Source organism: Protobothrops mucrosquamatus, unplaced genomic scaffold, assembly GCF_001527695.2.
Source record: "Protobothrops mucrosquamatus isolate PMUCROS unplaced genomic scaffold, P.Mucros_1.0 scaffold418, whole genome shotgun sequence".
Lineage (NCBI taxonomy): Eukaryota > Metazoa > Chordata > Lepidosauria > Squamata > Viperidae > Protobothrops > Protobothrops mucrosquamatus.
Window position 1 is genome coordinate 61850 of NW_015386747.1, and position 23129 is coordinate 84978.

At 48.8% G+C, this 23129-nt stretch overlaps 1 protein-coding gene across 1 annotated transcript in view; it reads left to right on the plus strand.

Moving 5' to 3' along the window:
* ZNF598 (zinc finger protein 598) overlaps positions 1 to 17653 on the plus strand; it is a 23655-nt gene extending 6002 nt beyond the window's left edge. The window contains exons 2-12 of the mRNA XM_015816245.1: positions 2600 to 2712; positions 3343 to 3472; positions 3582 to 3793; positions 4936 to 5153; positions 5981 to 6098; positions 8827 to 9005; positions 9130 to 9214; positions 10260 to 11023; positions 11519 to 11654; positions 13523 to 13667; positions 17256 to 17653. Coding sequence (XP_015671731.1) covers positions 2600 to 2712; positions 3343 to 3472; positions 3582 to 3793; positions 4936 to 5153; positions 5981 to 6098; positions 8827 to 9005; positions 9130 to 9214; positions 10260 to 11023; positions 11519 to 11654; positions 13523 to 13667; positions 17256 to 17618 — 2463 coding nt within the window. The 3' untranslated portion in view covers positions 17619 to 17653. The remainder of the gene's footprint in view (positions 1 to 2599; positions 2713 to 3342; positions 3473 to 3581; positions 3794 to 4935; positions 5154 to 5980; positions 6099 to 8826; positions 9006 to 9129; positions 9215 to 10259; positions 11024 to 11518; positions 11655 to 13522; positions 13668 to 17255) is intronic.
* Positions 17654 to 23129: the final 5476 nt, after the last annotated feature.

Below are 23129 nucleotides of genomic sequence, written 5' to 3' on the forward strand. Positions count from 1 at the left end.
CCCAGGGTCATGTGATCACCTTTTGCAACTTTTTGACGTGAAGTCAATGGCAAGGGGGTGTGTGGCCAGCTCATCACTCAGGTTGCAGGGTGCCTGTGGGGGGTGCGGGCGGGGATGTGAGGGGGATCGGTGGGTCTCTGGTGGAGGGGGTGGGACAGGCATGGGAGCCTTCCTTCCCTCCCTCTCTCCCTCCCATTGTTCCTCCCTCCTCACTGTCCTTCCCTTCCTTCCTTCTTTCCTTCCTTCCCTTTGTCCCTTCCTTCCCTCCCTTCCTTCCATTGTTCCTTCCCTCCTTCCCTCTCTCATTGTCCCTTACTTCCCTCCCTCTTTGTCCCTTCCTTCCTCCCCCCCTCCGTGCCCAGGAAGGGACAAGGGGAGGGGACAGGCTGCCAGCGTGGCTGGTGGCTGTGCTGCCGGTGGCCATGGCGACATGCCAAACCTGCCTGTGCACGCGCAGAGGCAGAGGAGAGCTCTGCCCAGCTCACTTGCTTGTGCTTCACCGGAAAACATGCTGCTTGCTAATTTAGCAAAAGCACCAGGATCAGCGCCGGGCTACAGCTGATTCGCGCTTCTGCTAAATTAGCAAGCGGTATGTTTTCCAGCAAAGTGCGAGCAAGTGAGCTGGGCAGGAGCCCAGGAGAGCAGCTACAGCTGATCTGCGCTTCTGGGCTGCTCTGCAGAAGCGCGGATCAGCTATAGCTGCGCGTCCCGATCCTGGGCTCCTGCCCAGCTCGCTTGCGTTTCGCTGGAAAACATGCTGCTTGCTAATTTAGCAGAAGCGCCAGGATCAGCGCCGGGCTATAGCTGATTTGTGCTTCTGCTAAATTAGCAAGCGGCATGTTTTCCGGCAAAGCGCGAGCAAGTGAGCTGGGCAGGAGCCCAGGAGAGCAGCTACAGCTGTCCAGAAGCGCGGATCAGTTGTAGCTGTGCGCCCCGATCCTGGGCTCCTTCCCAGCTCACTTGCTCACGCTTTGCCGTAAAACATGCTGCTTGCTAATTTAGTAGAAGCGCCAGGATCAGCACCGGGCTACAGCTGATCCATGCTTCTGGGTGGCTCAGCAGAAGCGCAGCTCAGCTGTAGCTGCACACGCCGATTCTGGGCTCTTGCGCAGCTCACTTGCTTGCGCAAGCAAGAGGGCAGCGGCGCAAATTGGCGTGTACTCAGAAACACCAATCTCATGCTCCTGCTCATCTCGCTTGCAGAAACAAAATTCAGAAGACAAGGAAAGGCGTCAAAAGCTGTTGATAGATAGAAAGCAAGTGGAAAGCAAGCAAGTGAGCTGGGCAGGAGCGCGGAATTGGCACCGATTCACGCCCCTAATAGGCGTGTACTCAGAAACGCTGATTCCGCGCTCCTGCCCAGCTCACTTGCTTGCTTTCCACTTGCTTTCTATCTATCTATCAACAGCTTTTGACGCCTTTCCTTGTCTTCTGAATTTTGTTTCTGCAAGCGAGATGAGCAGGAGCATGAGATCGGCGTTTCTGAGCACACGCCGATTCGCGCCCCTGCCCTCTTGCTCACTTGCCAGTGCCCACAATCTGCCTGGCCTCCCCTCTGCCTGCTTTGCGCAGCTCCTCCTGGGCCCCCTGCGCCCGCCGTTAACCCTCCCGCCACCATGCAGAGTAAGGTTGGCGCCCCTTCCCCCGCCCAGATGCCCTCGCCTTCCCCAACCATTTTTTTACTCACCTGCTTTCAGCTGCACTCCCTTTCTCCTTTTGCTTCTCTGCCTTCGCCATGTGTTTGTGGGTAAAACAGAAAAAAAACTTCCATGAGACTTTCTAACTTCTCGCGAGAAGTTAGAAAGTCTCATGGAACTTTTTTTTTGTCTCACAAACCCATGGCAAAGGCTGAGAAGGACAGGAGAAAGGGAATGCTGCTGAAAGCAGGTGAGTAAAAAAACGCTTGGGGGAGGTGAGGGCATCTGGGTGGGGGCGGGGGGGACCCAGGCAATGCATCGCGCAGCTCCAGCGGAATCTCCCCTGAAGACTGCGTGAGGCTTGCCTGCCACCCCCAAGGCTGCCCGCAATCAGCTGGGGCTGCGCGCTTTGATCCTGGGCTCTCAGTAGGACCCAGGCAACGTGCAGTTCCAGCTGACATTGCCACAAGCCTGTGCGGCGCGGCTGCCGCTTCACCTCATCCACTTTTACACTTTTTTTGTACATTTTGTTTTACAGTGCTGTTCAACCCGTCCTACGCATACCACTAGCCAGGTGCTCACGTACATTTGGTGGTACGTGTACCACCGGTTGAAAAGCCCTGCTCTAGTTCACTGAAAGCAAAAGTTGAGCTTCTCCAGGTGCTTGTGTATTAAATAGCTAAGCCGTGTGAGACCACCGCTTCCATTCTTCTGAGCCTCTTGAGAGAAATGTGTGCTGTGGGCCTGTTCAGTTTTGTTTTTCCTCCTCCAACTGTGCAGGATAGATTAGGATGGCATTTATTAGGGATTTGAGTTCCCCATATTCCTCTTCTGACCGATGATCTCTCTTGTGAATATTAATTCTGCTATCAGAGGTGCCCCGTGGAGCCTCCTTGTGCCGCAAGCTGTTTGGGGCCTGGACATTCTGTGTTCCCAACCTCTTCCCACTTCTCTCTCCACAGGTGGTTTTTGGGAAGAAACTGCCACCCTTTTCAACAATCATACTCAGCCAGTTACAACATGAGAAGAAATATGACATCTATTTTGCTGATGGAAAGATTTATGCTCTCTATAGGTAAATGTTCTTTAGCTTATTGTCTTAGCTGACCAGTCAGCAAAGGAACTACTATGATTTTCAGATCAGGTACATTTGAAAATTGTCTGGAGAGTGAATGAAATGAATGAATTTTCCGGGAGACCCTCTGGGCAGCACTTGCCAGAACTGTAGCAATTGTTAGTCTGGAAATGATCAAGAAACACAGCTCTCCAAGCTCCAATTAGTATGAATTAAGAAAAATGTAAAGTACTAATGCAAGAATTCTGACAAACACTTTTGCTTTCAAATGTGAAATATTTCATGTGTATATGTATATTGAGAATTTCACCTGTACCTGGAGTTCTTTACCAGTGTGTTTAGGAGTCAGAGAGGCAGCTAACCAAACTGAGAGGAAACTGCTCTTGTACTGTGCAGAAAGAATTATGCAAAATAAATGTATTTGCCTTTTTATGCAAAACCTTACATTTATGTATTTATTTAATAAAAACCCACAGAGCATAGGAAAGGAAGGGGGGGGAAAGCACAAAAGCTGCTGTGAAATTAGTGTGCGCAAAGGCAGAGGGAAAGATGCCCCCATGCGAGAACTGGGGTGAGGGGCTGAGGCGTCCTGCGGCTGCTGTCCCTCATGTGCGCCTTTCCCCCTCCTAGGAAGCTGCTGCAGCACGAATGCCCTCTGTGCTCGGAGTCCCGGGCATTTCCTGCCATTGTGGAGTTGGAGCAGCACATGAGGAAGCAGCACGAGCTCTTTTGCTGCAAGCTCTGCGTGAAGCACCTGAAGGCAAGCGGTGGGGAGGGACGCAGATGAAGGGCCTGGGGGGGGGGGAGGCTCGCATCTTGGGCGATCCGTTTCTATGAAAATGTGAAGGACGTTCCCTCTTGCGTTCCAGATCTTTACATATGAGCGCAAATGGTATTCACGCAAGGATCTTGCTCGGCACAGAATCCATGGGGATCCTGATGACACATCTCACCGTGGGCACCCCTTGTGTAAATTTTGTGACGAGCGATATTTGGATAATGATGAGTTGCTAAAGCACCTGAGGAGAGACCACTATTTCTGCCACTTCTGTGATTCTGATGGAGCTCAAGAATATTACAGGTCTGTGACTCCAGCTGAGCCCCCAAATTGTCGCTAGAGAGTAAGGAAGAAGACTTTGATAAAAATATCCAGATGGCTCAGACAGAGGCCTCCCTAATTCACTGAACTCTAGAAAGGAGAAGGCACAGCATAATCAGTCTTATAAGGTTGCCAATCTCAATAAAAAATAGATTTAACCTTCCAGTGGAGTTGATTTCCTGGTCTGATCAAGTTGGGCTGACAGCAATCATAGTAATTGCTCACACTACATCTTTGACTCTGGAACAGTTTGCAGTATGCCCCTGAGCTGGTACTGGGTGGGAAAGAGACAACAGTAGCTGACAAGATGAAGGGCTGGGCCCCGCCTTGCCGTGGTCAACAAGCTTCATGCTGATAGTCAAATTGGGCTCATTATTTCCCTTCTTTTATTTGCTTGCTCATTATGCTGTTAATCTGACTAATTTTCAATTTTCTCTGGAGAGATTGCAGTTATTTAAAATTTGAAAACTAACAAACAGTGAAGTTTACAGGAAACAGAATATGCAAAGTGCCACTATTTTATTGTAATGCAAATACTTAAAAATTAATTGAAGAATATAGGTTCACAGAAAAAGAATTTGGATGTTCTTCTAGAATCTAGAACACAGTTGAATGAGAGACAACAGTGGGGTGCAGCTGTTGAAAAGCAAGCACTGTTTTGAGATTCTGTATTAACAGAAACTTAAAATCTAGATAATGGGAAGCAGTTGTTCCACTAAACCCTGTTCTCCCTCAATTCTCCTGTGGAATACGGGGCCCGGTCTTGTTATCAAAGTTGACAAACTGGAGAAAGTTCAGAGAAGAGCTTCCCAGAGGGCGACTGGAAAGCTCTTCCTATGAGGAACAGTTTAAGTTTAAGAAGCTTTATATACAATATGTGTAGTCTGTAGATTTAGCAGATCCTGCATACAAGGGAGGTTGGGGTTGGACTACCTGTCTTCTGTTCCTGTGAAAAGGCGAGTATTTTAAGATTTGGGCTGAAAATACATCACTGAGGTTGCAGGATGATTCCAGAAACTGGTGCAGTGGAGTAACTTTGGGTTGGCCTCCCTTTCTATCATTGCCTCCATCTGAGAGCAGAATGGAGCCCACAAGCACCCGTGCACTGTCTCTCTGTCTTGCAGCGATTATGAGTATCTCCGCGAACACTTCCGGGAGAAGCATTTCCTCTGCGAAGAAGGTCGGTGCAGCACCGAGCAATTCACCCATGCCTTTCGGACCGAAATCGACTACAAAGCACACAAGACAGCTTGTCACAGCAAAAACCGAGCTGAAGCCAGGCAGAATCGGCAGATTGACTTGCAGTTCAACTATGCCCCGAGACACCAGCGGAGAAGCGAGGGTAGGCTGGGCCGGAGGGGGGGCAGGGAGCCTCTGGTGGCTGCTTCCCAGCCAGGTGGAACTGCCTGCTCGGTTCCTTTGGGCACAGCCGGGCATCACTGTTTTCCCGATTTGCCCTTTCATTTACTCCCTCACCATTCCCTTCAGAACTCCACTTTCTCATAGGACAGAAAAAGTATAGAATATCTGCTCAGATGTTTAAGTGAAAAATGCCCAAAATTTTTTTTTCAAAATCTTGCTGGTAGTCCTCCACTTATGACCACAGTTGGGACCAGAATTTCCCTCATAAGTCGTTGCGGTCATTAATGGGAACCAATTTTATGACAATTTTTATGGCAGTTGGTAAGTGAATCAATATTAACCAAATCTTGTAGTTAAGCAAATCCAGCTTCCCCAATGAGTTTTATGCCAGAAATCAGCAAAAAAAGGTGGCACATGGCAGTCGTGCTGCAACTGGATTTAAATGTGAGCTGGTTGCCAAGCATCCAAACTGTGACCCTGTGACTAGGGAGGTGTCCTGTGTGACAGTTGTAAGTACAAGTACAGATTCCAAGTCATTTTTTCCCAAGGCCATCGTAACTTTGAACCACCACTAAACAAATGGTCGTAACTTGAGCACTATCTGTGCTCAATTTCAGAATTTCATGTTTGCAGTCCTTATGGGTTGAAGGATTTGCCTGGTGAAATTGGGGATGCCAGGATGACAAGGTCTTCTGCGCTGCCCTCTGACTAGAATAAAAATGTTAACTAACTTGACTTGCGTATAAATCAAGCCTAGAATTCAGCTTTCTTTTTTTAGATTGTCTTAGTCTTGTGTTTATGTTCCAGGTATTGTCGGTGGTGAAGACTATGAGGAAGTTGATAGATATAACAGGCAGGTGAGAGGAGGCAGGTCAGGAGCCCGAGGTGGACAACAGAACAGGAGAGGCAGCTGGCGATACAAGAGGTAAGAGCAGCGGTTGTGGTTTCCATTGAGGTGGGCAGGAGCTTGGAATGCAAACTGAGAAGTAGCCATTTGGCTTCAGGATGTAGTCAAAACCAGGCTGGGACCTGTGCAGAGAGGCCAGCCCAGAAGAAGCTTGCAGTAAAAGCTTCTCACTCCTCATGGCATAATCCACGTTCTCCTTTTTTTTTTTTTTTTGCCTTGTGCTCTATAAATTAACTAACGGCAATGCTGGCTTTAATGGAAAACCTACTTTAAATAATAGTTTCCTATTCCAGTTTAGAATAGAATAGAGCTGGAAGGGACCTGGTCTTCTAGTCCAGCCCCCTGCTCAAGCATAAGAACCTATACCACCTCAGACAGGTGATTGTCTGGCCTCTTCTTAAAAATCTCCAGTGATGGAGCGCCCATGATTTCTGCAGGCTAGCTGTTCCACTGGTTAATTGTCCTCACTGTTGGAAACTTTCTCCTTAATTCCAGGTTGCTTCTCTCTTTGGTCAATTTCCAACCATTGTTTCTTGTCCTGCCCTCTGGTGCTTTGGTGAATAAAGTGACCCCTTCTTCTTTGTGGTAGCCCCTCAAATATTGGAACACTGCTATCATATCTCCCCTATTTCTTCTTTTCTGTAGACTGGCCAAACACAAGTCCTGCAGCCGTTCTTCATATGTTTTAGTCTCCAGGCCTTTGATCATCTTAGTTGCTCTTCTCTGATTTTTTTCCAAACTCTCAGCATCTTTTTGTGGTATGGTGACCAAAATTGGCTGCAGTATTCCAGGTGTGGTCTTACTAGGGTTTTATAAAGCGGTACTAATATTTCATGTGATCTTGATTCTATATCTCTGTTTATACAAACCAGGCCAGTTTCTGGCCATCCTTTGGAAAGAGGCTTCTTCATGGCAGTCTCTCAAATATTGGAACACTGCTATCATGTCACCCCTGGTCCTTCTTTCCTCTAGACTATTCATACTCATTTCCTGAACTGTTCTTCATATGTTTTAGTCTCCAGCCCCTTAATCATCTTAGTTGCTTCTCTCTGCACTCTTTCCAAAGTCTCAGTATCTTTTTTATAATGAGTTGACCAAAACTGGACACAGTATTCCAGATGTGGTCTTACTAAAATTTGACTACTAATACTCACGTGATTTTGATTCTATCCTTCTGTTAATGCAGCCTAGGATTGTATTTACTTTTCTGGCTGTTGCCATACACTGCTGGCTCATATTTAAGTGATTGTCCATTGAGACCAAGATCCTTCTGACAATCTGCTTTTGAGCCATATTTCTGTAACTTTTACATTTGGTTTTTCCTGCCTAACTGTAAAACCTTACTTTTCTCTCCATTGAATTTCCTTTTGTTAGATAGAGCCCAGTGTTCAAGTCTGTCAAGCTCCTCCTTGTCTTCTGGGGTATTGGCTATTCCTGCCAGTTTAGTTATCTGCAGATTTGATGAGTTTCCCTTCTATTCCCTCATCTAAATCATTTATGAAGATGTTGAAGAGTGCTGGGCCTAAGATGGAACCTACATTTCCTCTTCCCTGCATCAGTCATGCAGACTCGGAGAGCAGGTTTCAAGAATTGTCAGACCCAAATAACCAAGAGTATCCAATGAGTTCAAAGCACAGAAGACTTTTATTATTGCTTTGTATACACAAGAACGTAGTCAACTAACGGTCAAGGCTAAACTGGTGCTAGATAAGGGTTGATGGAATTCAGGGGAGGAGGGGCTGGACTTGGGTTTCTTGTGACAAAGCAGTGATGACACATTTAATCTCACCTTCCAGCTCAGCTGGTCCTTCTCCTACAGGGATTGCCTTCTGTTTAACGCAAAATGCTGGTGGCAGCAGCAGCAGATAGAGAGCAAAGGTGCACGTTAGCAAAATGCCAAACACAATCTGAAGCTTATCTGCAAAGAGATCCAAGCAGCAGGCAGAAGTATTGAGTCATAGTCCAGGAGTCCTGATATTGGTGGGTAGTTGTCAGCTGGTCCAGGACGAGAGTGACAGATGCAGGCACATAATCTAAATTAGAAGGGTTCGTTCCAGAGGGCTGCAACTGGGCAGCTGTTGGACTGACCCTGTCAGGTGAGACCTACTAAGTGCCTTTACTGCGCTCAGTGTGGAGAGTAGCATGTTACAGGACTGTAGTCGCTTGGGATCGGGTTCCTGGTCATCTGGCAGCTGGATTGAGTCACTCTGGACACTTGCCAGCAGAATCAGCTTCAGGTTCATCACAGGCTCCCTCCTCCCCCCATCCCCAAGTCCTTGGAGTCTGAGCTGGGCTTGAGGCCGCATTTCAGGTGCATGTGGACAGCAGCAGCTTTCCATATTTGGGTGGCTGGTGGGTCCCCAGTGCTAGATATTCTAGAACGGCTTCTGGCCAGAGGGTGTTGTGAAGGCTAATATCACTCTCTATGCAAAGCGTTAATTGTGGGGCATGCCGGTCCATGTTCAAGAGGCGATGACAAGTTGAGAGAAAGGGCATTTTCCTTTTGCTGTGTTCTAATGGGTAGCAATTGGATCTGGTTGTTGGATCCTCCAGCTGTGATTCAAAGGTGAGGAGATGTCTAGGTTAATAACTTCTTCCTGGTGTTATCCATCCCCTCCCCCACAACAGGTTGCCTTTCCTGAGTCTTGCCCACAGTATCTTAGCATTGCTTGTTCCCCTCCTGGGAAGTATGGGAAATACTTCTATGCGACTTCTCTTTGTTTTGTTGATTTGAAAAATTCTGTAGAGAAGAAGAAGACCGAGATGTTGCCGCAGCTGTTCGGGCATCAGTGGCTGCCAAAAGGCAAGAAGAGAAAAAACGGGTTGAGGACAAAGAGGACAACTGTCGCGCCAAGAAGGAAGATGCCAAAGATCCTGACCCAACCATCTCTAAGCGAGGGGTGAAGCCTTCATCCGAAGAACCAGGTGAGCCCTCGCTCTGTCCTGAAGAACTCTGGCGGGCTTTGCCTCGGGCTCTGGGCTCCTTCGTGCCTCTTGTTGGACTCTCAATGGCCCTTTTGATTAGGTTGTGTCCTCTGTTTTTCCTAAGTTCCCAAGGAAGTGGTTCCCAAGGCTGCCTTAAGGCAAGATGATTTTCCTGCCGTCGGCTCGCCAACCGTGAATTCTGTGCAGAGGTGAGTCTTTGGTTGTGTGGAGAAATAAACTGGCCAAAAGATCAGGGATTCTCCCCACAAGATGTGAGGAAGGCCTTGCAGAAACGGGTCAGACTCCAGTCTTCAGAGCATAACGGCTAAGGCCATTTCAGAAAAGCTCTCTCTCCTCCAGTTGTGATGGCCCTTTGCTAAGTCTGCACAGACACCCCTGTTTCTCCCTCCAAACCTGGATCCATTTCCTTCTGCCAGCTTGAAGCTTCAGGTCCGAATTGTGAGGCAGAGAAGAGAGTGTAGGAAGCCTCCCTCCAGCCTTAGAATCTAACGCCAGCGATGGTGAGGCTGCTTCTGCTTTCTCCCACGGCTGCTGTGGGAAAGAACTCGGCCTCTCTCACGTTTTCAGGACTGCCCCCAGTGGCTAAAATTGCTCCCCTCTGGAAGTCCTCTGGTGCCCCTTTGAAGCCACATGGAGGGTTTGCCTTGAAACATTCACTAATCCTCAGGGCACTTGGGTCTAGACTGCCCTTCTGTTCTCTCCACCCTCAGAGCCTTGTCTGGCTTCAGCTGGGCTTGGAAAGAGTCTCTCATCCCCACCCACAAATAGGGACTGGAGTCCCAGATGGGCATCTTTGCCTCAAGGTACGCTCCCATAGAGTGGGTCTCCTCAGGGTGCCGTCGGCCAGACAGTGCCGGCTGGCGACCCCAAGGGGGAGGGCCTTCTCTGTGGGAGCTCCCACCCTCTGGAATGAACTGCCCCCAGAGATCAGGGTTATCCCGGATCTCCCTTCCTTTCGCCGCGCCCTCAAGACTTGGTTATTCCAGCTTGCAGGACTGGCCTAGGGTAATTTTTAGGGGGGTTTTAATTATATTTTAATTCGACAAATATTTAATATTCTTTTTAATTAATTTTAAATTTGTATTGTCCTGTATGTATTTTAAATAGATTGTCAGCCGCCCTGAGTCCTACGGGAGAAGGGCGGGATATAAATTCAAATATAAATTCAAATATAAATAAATAAATAAGGTTGCAGAGGGAGGGGTTGTCCTACCTAAGTGGTTTCTTTTTCAGCTCATCTCAGTTGGCGCCAGTAAAACTTGATGAAGAGGACTTTCCCAGGCTCTCCTTCTCCTCTGCTCCGCCCGTGGTCTCTGCCGCTCTGCCCTTGTCCTACATGGCTACAGCTCAAAAGACAGGCTTTCAAGAGGAGGACTTCCCCGCCCTGGTCTCCAAAGTCCAATCAAGCAGTAAGATGGTGTCGACCCTTGCCTCGGCCTGGAGTGGTGGCTCCAGCAAGAACATGGCCCGAGCCGGGCTGGCCACCGCCGGCCAGCCGGCCAGGAAAGGGGCCCCTCCCGGCAGCAGTAAAGCAAGCAAGAAGAGCAAGGTGATGCTCCCTGGCAACTCTCAGGATGGCAGCGGCAGTGTGCCCACTCAGGAAATCCGCAGCGCACCAACAATGGTGGATGTGTCCTCGTTGCTGGCAGCCTCTAACTCTCAGACTTTTGCCAAAGTGGGTAAGAAGAAGAAGGTTGGGACTGAGAAGCTGAGAACAGCCTCGCCGTCCGGCTTGCAGGAGATGCCAGACGCCCTCCACTCTCTCGAGAAGGTGGAAGATGCTGAGCAGCCCTCGGCCATCGCTGCCGGTCCTAACCTGCCCAGCACCTCTGCCGCTCTGGTGAACGGCCACGCAGAAAAGTCCACGCTGCCGTGCAGTGCTTCCAAAGAGCCCCCGGGCCTTAAGAAGCCACACGGGGGTGGCCAGTGCCTGTTGCCTCAGGAAGACTTTCCAGCCCTTGGGAATGCCGGGCCACCTCGGATGCCTCCACCCCCAGGTAAGGGCTCCTCCTCAATCCTGGGTTTGGGGAAAGGCCTGGAAGAGCTGCAGGAAAGCAAAATGGGGCAGTTGAACTTGGCTTTGGGAAGCAAGCTGTGCTGAGGTTTCTGGCTGCACCGATGGGCAGCCAGATATCGGAGCCTTCCCTCAGCCCTTCATGGAGAGCTGGTTTAGGCACGGAGTAGACACTGAGCAGCAGCAGGCTCAGGCCTTGAGCCTTCCCTCCGGGCCATCTTCTTCTTCTCCTCCTCCAGATCACCTGCCTGGAACCCTTTTAGCAGTGGCTGCCCTGGGATTCTGTCCTACGGCTCAGATGTTCTCCACCGCTGAGTTGCATTTGCTTCTTACACCTCGTGGCTTTATAACTTCTTTATTGAACTGGGATTAGGATTAGGGGGTCAGGATGCGACAAGGGCGAGAGTGGTGAAGCAGCTTGGGGCCGTCCGTGCCTGCTCTAACTGCTTTCTAACTTTCTCTCCTCCCTGTTTTTTAGGCTTCAATTCTGTGGTGCTACTTAATGGCCCCCCACCCCCTCCTGGGCTGTCGGTGCCTCTTAGTAAACCACCCCCTGGCTTCACTCCTATTCCACCCAGCAGTGTTTCAGAAAATGCCTCGGCTCCTGTGAAAGAGTAAGTGAGAGCGTTGCCCTTCCGGGTCTCCGGTGCTTCCAGTCTCCTCTGAGTGGCTCCGGTGCCGGTTTTGCCAGCGTCTGAGCCTCAGGCGGTGGTGCCAGGGAGGAAGGCCTCTGGGGACTGGGGAGATGCTCTCTCCAGAAGGATCGGCCTGGGGTTTTCTGCTCAAGGTTGTAGAGATTATCTTTATGGTAGTCCATTTTATACTTGACAGCTTAAACAGCTGCTGCTAATATTTTGCAGCCTCTCTGTTCTATTTATTAACTACTGCTTAGATTTACAAAGTCTTCCTTTCTGTAAGTGTACTGAAAAGATTTGACCCTTGAGAGCTCCCGGGATCCTCCAGCCCAGCCCCACTTTCCCGAGGGGGCGCCCAGCTGCGCTACCTCCTCCTTGAGGCTGCTGCTGCTGTGCTCACTCTCCTTGACCAGGTTGCTCCTAGTGGCAAAGTGTGTGGGTCAGAGGGAGACATCCTCAGCAATAGGATGGAAGACCACCAGGAGAGGCCAGGAGGAGGGGGCAAGGGGATGGCGAAAGGGCAGCAGGACTGCTGGTGGCCAAGTGCTAAGGAAGGACTTCCCTCAGACCCTCCCTCCCTATTAACAGAAACTTAAAATTCCTGGACCGGAGCCACACAGTCTTAAGAGCAGAGTGGTGGGAAGATATTTGCGATGAGGGAGGGGAGGGAGAAGAACAGGCAAGAGACGCAGCTGGGGAGGGGCCGCCCTCCGTGAGGAATGAGGAAAGGCGCCCTCCCCTGGAGGAGACCAGCAAATGGCCCTTGCCCACTTCCGACACGTAGCTCAGTGGGCTCCAGAAGAGGGGATGCCGCCAGTGGCGTGAGAGTCCACCTTACCTATGCGACGACGCCCAGCCCCCAGCTGGTGGGTGAGGCAAAGCTGGTGAGAAGCCGAACCTGCCTGGGCGCACAGGAGGTGGCAAGCGTGGGGGGCCTGATGTCCCGGGTGACCATTTTGCCCCGCAGGCTGACCGCCTTCTGAGCGCTTCCCTTTCACCCGGGACGCCAGGCCCCGCGCGCTGCCTGCCCCTGTGCACTCAACGCAGGTTCGGCTTCTCACCAGCTTCACCTCGCCCGGCCCGGCCTCTCTGTGCTGTGAGGAGAGCGTGTCGCTGCCTGCTAAAACCGGGCAGGCTGGGGCTGGACAGCGTTGTGCAGGTAATGTGGACCCTCACTCCGCTTGCGGTGTCCCCGCCCCTGGAGTCCAGGGGTGTGTGAAGTGAGCGAGGGCCATTTGCTGGTCACCTCCAGGAGGTTTCTTTCCTCATTCCTCACAGAGAGTGACCCCTCCCCAGCTGCGTTTCTTGCCTGTTTTTCGCTGCCACCTGTGCGCCCCTCGCTGTCTCTAGGGCAGCCCTGCGGATCTAAGATTGACCACGTTCCGGCACCCATGGCTGCCATGAAGTTGTAGATCGGCTCCCGGCCGGTCGGGGCCAAGGCAGCAGGGGCCGGTCCCTCACTGTCTCCAGGGCGGCCCCACATCTAGCCACATCACAGGCCGGATGATGCCTGGGTTAGAGGCATCTGTGACAACCGGGGGGGGGGATATTGCAGAGAAGGAGCCCTGAGCCCCCCTGGAAGGCAGGCCCATTGTAGCAGAACCTTGACAGGAGCCCTGGCTGTGTGGCCCTTTGGACAGGCATCTGTCTGAGATGGTTGGATTTTGGATTCTGGCCCTGGGCAAATGGTGGCCTCTTCCACCTCTAGGAATTCTTGATTCTGGGCTCTGGCATCCGGTTTAGGAATTTCTGGCTGGGGATATTCTTCACAGCTTCAGAGAACAACAGCGATAGATCACTTGGTGCTTCTCTGTACAGATAGCTACGTTTTTCTTTTCTAAAAACAGGCCCAAACTCTGTCAGGGACCCTATCTGATCCTGGACAACTTCCAGCAACGGAACATCCGGCTAATTCAGTCAATCAGAGAATTTCTTCAAGAAGATGAATCTCAGTTCAACAAATTTAAGACGTACTCGGGGCAGTTCAGGCAGGTGAGTAGCCAGGAAATTAATTTTCCAGTAATTTCATGGCGCAGCTGACGCTTGTGGGGTTTTCCTCAGAATTGTGAATCTGTCTTTAGGTGAACATCTCTTTGTGAGAAAGTATTCGTTATTGTTGGTAGAAGTGAGACTGACATGGTGATTAACCAGCTAGCAGTCTGATTAAACAGCATATCTGGAATATTGTTTTTCAAACCAGTTTAAACCTCGTATCCAATTCTGCAGGTCATGGATTCTTCTGACATAGGTGTGTGCCATCATCTTATCTCTCTTCAATTCACCTTCTGAAATTTTGTTGGGCTTTCACCTTGGCCAAGTTGGATGCACTACTCCCTGCAGTTTAGGGGAAGCAGTATAAAAACATCCCTTTGCAGCAGTGCTTCTGTCCATGCGGAGAGGGCTCCGTGGAATCCTTAAGCGATGTCCTTTCTCTGTAGGGAATCGGAGAAGGGATATATTGATCCCATTTTAAAGAACTGCCCTGGCAGAGGCTGCATAGTCTCCCTGTCAGTCACGGCTTCTATTTGACCAGGACTGACGGGTCTTTCCAGATGGCTCGATTTGGTGTATCCGCCCTATCTACAATTGACATTTAGCACAAATGGCGGTGATTGTCATCGCTATTTGTACTACAGTCGCCTTAATAGTATATTTTATGTAACTTTATTGTTTTATTCATAATTACAGGTCTGTGCATTTTACTGCTGTCCTTTTTGGCCCAAAGGCCCATAATAAAGGTTTGATTTGAGCCGAGTGATCGTCATGTCTGAGAGCTGATGGAGGGGAATAGGGAAGGTGTTGGACTAAGAACAGAGAGAACCCCACTCTAAGCCATCCTCAGCCACGGAAGCTCACTGGATGACTCTAGGTCCCACGATCATAGCTGAGCAATGGGGAAACAATGGGGAATATTTGGGATGCTTCTTTGACTCCAGAATGAAAGGGGGATGTAAATCTAATAAAGAAATGTTGGCTACTTGACACTGAAGTTGGTACAAGCCTTTTTTGTTTCTTATTCAAGTTCAGCACAAAGACAATCCAGGTTCTGGGGCAAATTCAGGAATGTTTGTTGTCTAGGTCAGATTGTCTTAATAAAGTGAAGAGGATGTTGACTCTCCTGCCCTGTTTCCAGGCTAATCTAAATTAGCAGATTTAGAGGAACTGAGGCAAACTCTTGTGAGCTTTAAAGCAATTGCTGGGCCCAAGGATCCCTTCCTTTGCGCTTCTCTCTCAGTCTTGCCTCATTCTCTGCAGTGAGAAGGAAGACCTTGGCTTCCTTTTGCCTTCCCTGCCAAGATCAGAGAAGGGCCTGACTGCTTGGGTGCCCCTTTCAGGGAAAGGATTGGTGAGCAATGGGGACCGGCGTGACTGTTCTCTTTGACACTCCTCTTTTTCTTTTCCATACCTGTCTTATCTTTGAAAATTGGGGTTTCAGAGCTCTCCCTAAGAAGCCCCAATCCAGTAGCATAAATGTGCACAAACTGACTGATGGATTTATGTGCCATCACGTCCGTGTCAGCTGTTGTCAAGTACATAGATAGATGTTTTCCATGACAGTCTGTCTCTAAAGTGGTCCTTCTATCACTACTGAAGCTGAGTCCCTCCCCCACAGTCCTGGTCATCCCCTTCCCTTTCTTCCCCTTTTCCCAGCATGGTAGACTTCTCACATGATGCCTCCGAGGTAGAATAATTTGAGCCTGGCCAGTTGTGCCTCAGGTGAGAACTCTGAATAGTTTGTTCAGTGGTCCATTCGTTTATTTTCATGGCTGCCGCAGGAGTTTTCTCCAAGCCCAAAGTTTGAATATACCAGTATTCTTTCTATCCAGCTTCTTCCGAGTCCAGCACAAACTCATGTCGGGTCTCAAAATAGAGAGATGCCTTTTAATTCAACCAACGGTCTCCAGGATTAGAGATGTGTTTAGAGATTTGCTGAAAAACAGTATCTTCTGGTATTAACAGGCGTGGTCCCTTGGGTGTGCTCAGTCATGTGTAAGATTGAGTGAAGCAGGCTGACCAGTGTCCCCCCCCCCCCAAAAAAAAAATCCTTGGGGACTTGGCATTATCCTCAGAAATGGGGCGAGAGCTTATTCTGGTGGGAAGCAGGACTTTTGCCCTTGATCCCGAGTAAGGTCTGTAAGCGAGAATCGGATCTGTCTGCTGACAGGAGCCATGCTCCAAAGCCAGGCCTGCCAGGAGGCCTGCAGTTCTCCCTGGCCCGGGTGACGGCAGGGAGGCCTTCTCCCAACTGAGCCTTTCTCCACTCGCAGAAGGTGATGCCCCTTAACCTCAGGGGGATCAGGAGGAGACGGAGGGCGGCAGCTTCCGGGGCTTCTTGGGCCTGATTGCTAAGGTAGAAACTGGGGATCGGCCCAGAAGTTATACTTAAAACTATGAGGCCCCCTAAATAGGATTGTCATTTGAGAACCCAGCAGAAACATCTGCTATGTGCCTGTTGTTTTTACCTGCTTCTACTTCATTAAAAAGAACTGGAAATAGAAAGTGCTTCAGATTTTATGAATTACTTTGTAAGTAGATGAGAGTTGAAACCTTGACATCCGAAACAAACCATGGTTGGGGATTATTCAGCTCTTACTTAGCTGAATACATAATAGATTCCAGAAGCCTCACATTTGAGGCTGCGATCCAACATGATGAGCACTCTTACAGAGAGGGGAGTAAAGCTTTTTGCTGCTGTTTTTAGTGCCCTTGTCTGCTTTGTTTACTTCTTGGTCTTCTCTTCCTGACATTGTATTCCAAGAAATGGCTGAAGTTTTCATGGCAAAATGTCTGCCCTGGTCCCTGGCCAATACACAGCAGACAGAGACAAATGGCTGTCCAGCCTCCAGAGCCCTTGTCATCTTTGTTGCTCTTTGTACTCTTTCTAGGGTCTCGGCCTCTTTCTTGTATTGTGGTGCCCAGAGGTGGACGCAGTATTGCAACGGTGGTCTCACCAGTGCAGTATACAGTGGTACTAACACTTAACATGATCTTGATTCTGTCCGCTGTTGATGCAGCCCAGGACTGCATGGACGTTTTTGGCAGCTGCAGGACATTGCGGGCTCATGCTTGAGAGGTGGTCCACTAGGACTCCTAGATCCCTCTCACAGTTACTGCTGTTGTGCCAGGTACCTGCTATTCTGTACCTGTGCATTTGGCTTTTCTTGCCTAAGTGAAAAACCTTACTTTTCTCACCACTGAATTGCATTTAGTTGGATAGGGCCCAGTGTTCAAGTCTGTCAAGATCCCTCTAGATCTTGAGCCTATCTTCTAAAGTGTTGGCAATTCCCCCCAGCTTAGTGTTGTCTACAAATTTGATGAGTTCTGTTTTCTTGCTTTCTCCTGCTGGAATTGCCAAATCCTTATGCAAAGTGGGAGAAGGATCTGTTATTGGATGACTTCTTTGGCTATGGAGAAAAAACTTTCATGGGATCTCTTTTCTTTATTCTTGCACATAAGGATTGTGTTTGTGATCTAATATATTTGTGCCACCCACAGGTCTGAGCTTCCACTTGTCTTAGCTCCAATTCAGGCGAAGCTTTTTTCACTTCTTTTTTCTGACTGTCCCATTTTCCTTCTTAGGGTCTGATTTCAGCAGAGCAGTACTACAGAAGCTGCCAGGAGCTCTTGGGCGCGAACTTCAGGAAGATCTTCAACGAGCTCTTGGTCCTCCTGCCAGACACAGCCAAGCAACAGGAACTGCTCTCTGCTTACAATGACTTGAAGGCCAAAGCTCCAGCTGGCTCCTCCCCCTCCTCCTTGAGCAGGTCCAAGAAGAACCGAAAGGTGGTTTGGCAGACCGAGCCGGCTTCCGACCTTGACTGCTGCGTCTGCCCCACCTGCCAGCAGGTGCTGACCCAGCAGGACCTCGTTTCTCACCAAGCCCTGCACCTGGAGGAGGAGGAGTTCCCTTCCTTGCAGGCCATTAGCCGGATCATCAGCTAGCCATCCCAGCTGACCAATAAAGTTAGTCTCCCTCTGAAAATTGGCTCTTCTCAGGCAGGTTCTCCACCGAGGGAGGGGAGAGGAGCCAGCGGTGCACGTGGGCCAAAGGGCCTCGGGGCCTGAGGAAGAAAAGCCGGGGGAATTAAATGGAGGCTGGGGGCGGCAGTCCTTCTTCTCTGCAGAATAGGACGGAGCAAAGAATTTAACTCCTGGCTGGCTGGCTGCAGCAAGGATGCTGGGCAGAGGGGAGCTGCTGCTGCTGCTGCTGCTTTCTGAAAAGGGGAAGGTTGGGCTTGGCTGCTGAGAAATAACGGAGAGCGGCTCACAGGGTCTGTACAAAAAGATTCCAGAAGATGGGAGAGAGTTGAGAATAGTGAATGCCGTGTGGTCTTTCTCTGTCCTTCTTTCCTTTATCCTTAACAGTGTTTTGCAGAGAGGACTTTGCTGCTTGTCCTCAGGCAGAGGAATTGCCCAAGAAGTCAGAATCTGCTTCTCTCAAGTTCTTTCTAAAGGAAACCTCAGCTCTTTCATTTTGCTCTGTTAGAATTGCATGCGGGGGAGAGGTACCATCCAGCGCTTTCTTTACTTCTCACTGTAAATGTGGATTTCTGTCCAGTGATGTGAGATCCGTTATTTCCGTGGTCTTGAGTGGTTGTGGCTCATTAAATGCTGCTCAGCGGTGACCCCACTCCCTGATGCCTCAGGGTCATCCTGGCCTGTTCTTGAAAAGGGCTGCTTGCCTGGATCTCTGCCCCAATGGCCTTGGATGCCCAGGGTGTGGCCTGCCTGCTGCTGCCCCTGGCTTCCGTCCTGCTCCTCCTCCAGATCATCTCCACCGAAGGAGGGTTGAGTTGCTTCCACAGACGGGGCCTTGAGACTGGAACAGTGGCCAGAGGCACCACTAGCTTTTTACAGTAGCATTCCAGAGTAGACGGTTATAAATATGATTTATGATTTTCTGTGCCCCCCCCCCTCTCTCTCTCACACACACAACCACATATGAGTATTCAAGACCTAGCACAGGCCCCTTGAAGTTTTATTTTGTGTACGTGTGTATGTATGTGGCATATAATTGGATTGTGCTACTTCCCATTGCCTCTATTTAGAGGGAAAAAATTACAGAAACCGTTTGATGTCTTGCAAAGCAAAACTGAGTAAAGCTCAATCTAAAGATCTGGCACATTATTTTCGTGGGCTGGCTTTAATTGCTGAAGATTTGGTATTGCAGTCCCTCAATTTTCAAGAGGAAAAATGGCCTATTAGTGTTTTTTAAAGTCACTATTTGCAGAGCCCATTGCTGTATTAAGTTGGCCATTGAGTTCCCAAACGGTGGGCTCTTTTGAAGTGAGCTGGAATTGTTCATTCTTTTATGTTGGCAATGCTTGTAAGGAGACCCGGAGCCTCAGTCTCAGACAAGGTTTATTTTGTCATTAGACAAAGTTCAATTTACTGTTTTTAGGTCTTAAAATTTGTGCTTTTCAGCCAACTTTTTTCAGTTATTTCAACTTTTTTCAGTGTAAGTACAATAAAATCTGGGGCTCTTTTCAACTTCAGCCAATGCATGGGAGTGCCGATCAGTTCAAGGAAGTCCTCCCATCCTTAACACATTCAGGGATCTCCTTTGCCTTCCCCCGCTCCCATTGGGCCTGTTCCTTCTGGTGGGGACATGACTTTCTCACTTCCTGAATGCCTTGTGATGAGACCTTGTGTGGGTCCTGAGGATTCTGTGGGGCTGCTAGATGCCTTTTGCCCCAAGCTCCTGTTTCTTTGGGGCTCTCCAATGAAAATAACGGCTTACATTGCAGAGTTTTACAGCTGAGCCTTCCAGTGGCATCAATGGAAGACAAAGAAGCTGCTGCTGCTGCTGCTGCTTATAGTGGCTCCCCCATCATTTGGTTTGACTGGGGCTCCTTGATACCTGAGAACAAGACCCATCAGGTCTCAGGCTGGGGCAGGACACCTGCTCCCACTCAGTTGCCTGGCATCCTGGAATGCTCCTGCCACACGTGACTTAAGTACTGTTGGCAATGCTGTCATGCCTGTCCAAGAGGATGGCTGTTGATAAGCCTGCACCAGCCGTTTGGATCACCTGGTGGCCTCCCTTCCTGAGGAACATTTTGACAAGTTTCAGGCTCTTCCTTTTAACTCTTTATTGGAAAATAAGTTATAATCGCAACACCAACAGTTAAATTAGCACAATCACAAGACTAATCTGTTTTTCAAAATGTATAGCTATAATTATATACATAAAAAATGTAAACATTAAAAAATTCACATGGTCCACTTTTCTGTCACAGTGCATGTTGGATTACTTAAAGTGGCAACTTTTTTCCTGCTGTTCGTGGTAAACGGAAGCCTCTGCCTTTCTGATCTCCGAATTAACCTTAACAAGAAACAAAGAGAAGCCAAAATGGCGTTACAGCAATTCCAGGCTCTTCTCTCTCGTACAGGGATCGCTGGTCTCCAAGGGCTCTCCTCCAACCGGCCTTCGGTTGCCTGTTAGCTCCATGGCTGCTGGGGCTAAGGGGAACCGGAGCCCAGTGCAGGCAGGCATCTCTGTCGGGGGAACGTTGCCTTCTGCGCTGGTGAAACGAGGGAGGGTTTTCTTGCTTGTGCAAGACAAGGCCAAAGTGCTGAGCCATGAAAAGGGAGGCCTTTTGCTGCTGGGATTGAGCCGAGTGGAGGATTAACAATGGAAAACCTTGGCAAGATCATCCTTGAAATGCCAACTTGCTTTTTGCTGGCACATAAAAGGGGCCGGTGGGTGTGCTGAGGATGCTGCCCGGGAGACCACCAGCCGTCCAAAAAAAAAACCAGTTGTATTGGTCTTGGGAGTTCCAAGTCCCTGCCTGGAAACCCAAGGGAAACACCCTCCTCCTTCTCCTCCTCCTGAAATGGTGATGGTTTCTATTCTCCTGCCCCTCAGTGCCTGCAGTGCTCTCTGGGACAATGAGACGGAGCTGAAAAAAGCAGCCAAAATGAAGAAAGGGCAATCGCAGAGTCCTAGCCAAAGGCCGAGGCTTCTGGCCCATTCTTGGATCGCATTTGGGATCTTTTGGTTTCTGCAGAAGGAAAGCGGTGGGGGGGGGCTGCTTTAGTAGTGTGTAAATGTACGCATGGGATTTTGTCTTGCAGAATAGTGGAATGAAAAAAAGTAGGGAATGAATTCACAAAAGTAAGGGATACTGCATATATCCATGGGGCGACTGAACAGGGAGCGAAGAAAAGACCGGAGGGTGAGCTGCTCTTATTACCGCCTCCAGGATCTGCCAGTGGGGGCCTGGCTGGGGCCGAGTGCTGCATGGGGGAGGCTTTTGGTCTGGCTTTGCTTTCCAAACAACTTAGCCTTCTAATGGTCTTGTGGGTCGTGCTGTTTAAGCAGCACTTGTGTGGTTTGTATGGCTGCATCAGCTTGCCTCTCTCCTCTTGACTTAGAATAAAATGCCAGCTTTTCTCACACCTTTGGCACCTGCTGGGTGGGGGAGGGCTGGATGCCAGTCCTCCTGCCTGAGGACTCTGGGCAGGGGGAAGCGTTTGGAAACCCCGTGGCTTCCCAAGAGCAAATCGGGTGCACTAGACAATTTTAGGGGGGATAAAAGCTTTGTGTTCTCTGAAATTCTTCCCTGGACCTCTCTTATTTTAGCACATTATTTGGGAAAGTGATAACAGCCCCATAAAAAAGAGTTTTAGAACTGGGATAATCCTAACATATCTGGTTACATGGGGGGGGGGGGGCGCTAGGGAGTTGTTCCAGATAGAGCCCCTGGTGAGAAAAGACTGCCTTTTTGCCACAGCTAAGGAAAGAATTGCCACAGAAAGCAACATGGCTGCTGTGCCCCATTTGCTACAAGTTTGTGCTGAGGAATTGTGCCGCTTGGCCCTTGTCAAGCGTGAGGAGGGGGATCCAGAGCTCCCGCACTTCCAGCCAACTAGCAGCCACCTCCAGTGCAGTGCCAGCGTCCCAGCCACCATCTTGGGGTGATCTTGAGCCAGAATCTCTCTCTCTCTCTCTCTCTCTCTCTCTCTCTCTCACACACACACACACACACACACACACAGTGTTTTAGTCCATTCCGTGGTCAATGTCACCCTGAGTTGTGAATGCTGCATGACACAGCTTTGGCCACACCACCAAGCCACCTCTCCCCTTAAGCTCGGGAGGCTGAAAGGAAGGAAATAACGTGCGCAGGTAACGTGCATACATTCAGAACGGTGATCTATACTAGCACATTAACAGTGATTAAGAGGGTTCTACCACTCCGACAACATAATCTCCTGTTTGTTTGTTTTCCCTTACACTTAGCACAAGGATACTCTCAAATGGGTTTCTTTATAATTAGGAAAAAAATACACTACTCAATAGACATTTATTTCACATGTACAATCAAGAGAAACATTTAAATATTTGATAGTTCTGCTTCCGAGTCTGCATGGTTTCTTCCTAAAATGCTGAAACACAAGTTTTGTGGGCTGCTATTGTGCCAGTGTTCTCTCTAAGGAAAATACTGTATTGCTTCAATTCTACCCTGTTTTAAAAACATCTTCAATCTTGCACTGCTTTTGAACTGCCAAGGCTGACTTGATCACCTTACAGAATCAAATCTGGTGTGTTTTAAGGCTGAAATATGACCACGGCCATTTTAACAGTCTGTGAAAATTTAATGTATTGGTTATTTACTATTTCTATTTGTATTCTGCCTTTTCCACTCCAAGATATCTGAGGCAGCTAAAATATATATTATCCCACTTTCATGTTTATTTGTACTTGGAAAAGTCCTAATAAATTTAGATTTTATAAGAATACTGAGACACCCGTCTCTGCAGGAGGATCCTGAGACCACATTCCCCTATTGCAGCTGAAATTATTTAAAATAATTTCTTTTTCTTATAAAAAACTGTTTCCATTCTCTTTGTTCTATATCAATTTTCTGGTCCTTTATGGGGGAATTATATATGAATACTTTTGCTTTTGAAACGTAAGGGTCTCACTGTCCCTAAGAAAGGTTACTTGATTTGCAAAGGAAAGGGGGAATTTCCTCAATATTACAATGCTTATTGGGCCAACATGGATCTTTGTTTCAGAGGAAAGCGTAGGTAGTCTCAACATGAGACATGGCTATTTTAAAGGGGTGGCAGGGATAACATTTTGGTCTTATTCATGATGAAAAAAAGTATGCCAAATGTCAGTAATCTTGATCAATCTTTGGGGCCACCCAGTGCCCCCAATCAAGTCTCCACTTTTGTCCTTGGGTATCCTCCCAAGTTTCCCTTCCCCCTTCTGATTTCTCAACAAGAATGATGATTCTTCAAAGAAGAGGAGACCATAGGAGCCACCAAATCTTGAGATGGCACCTAAGTTGGCCAAATGCTACATTTCTTACTGTTAAAGGACTTTTATTGGTTTGATTTCTGGAATGGAACAAGGTTTAGCTTTTTAAGTGCACAATTTAAACAACAAAGTGTCCTGGAATACCAGAAACACATATGTGCAGCATATATACACATTTATTG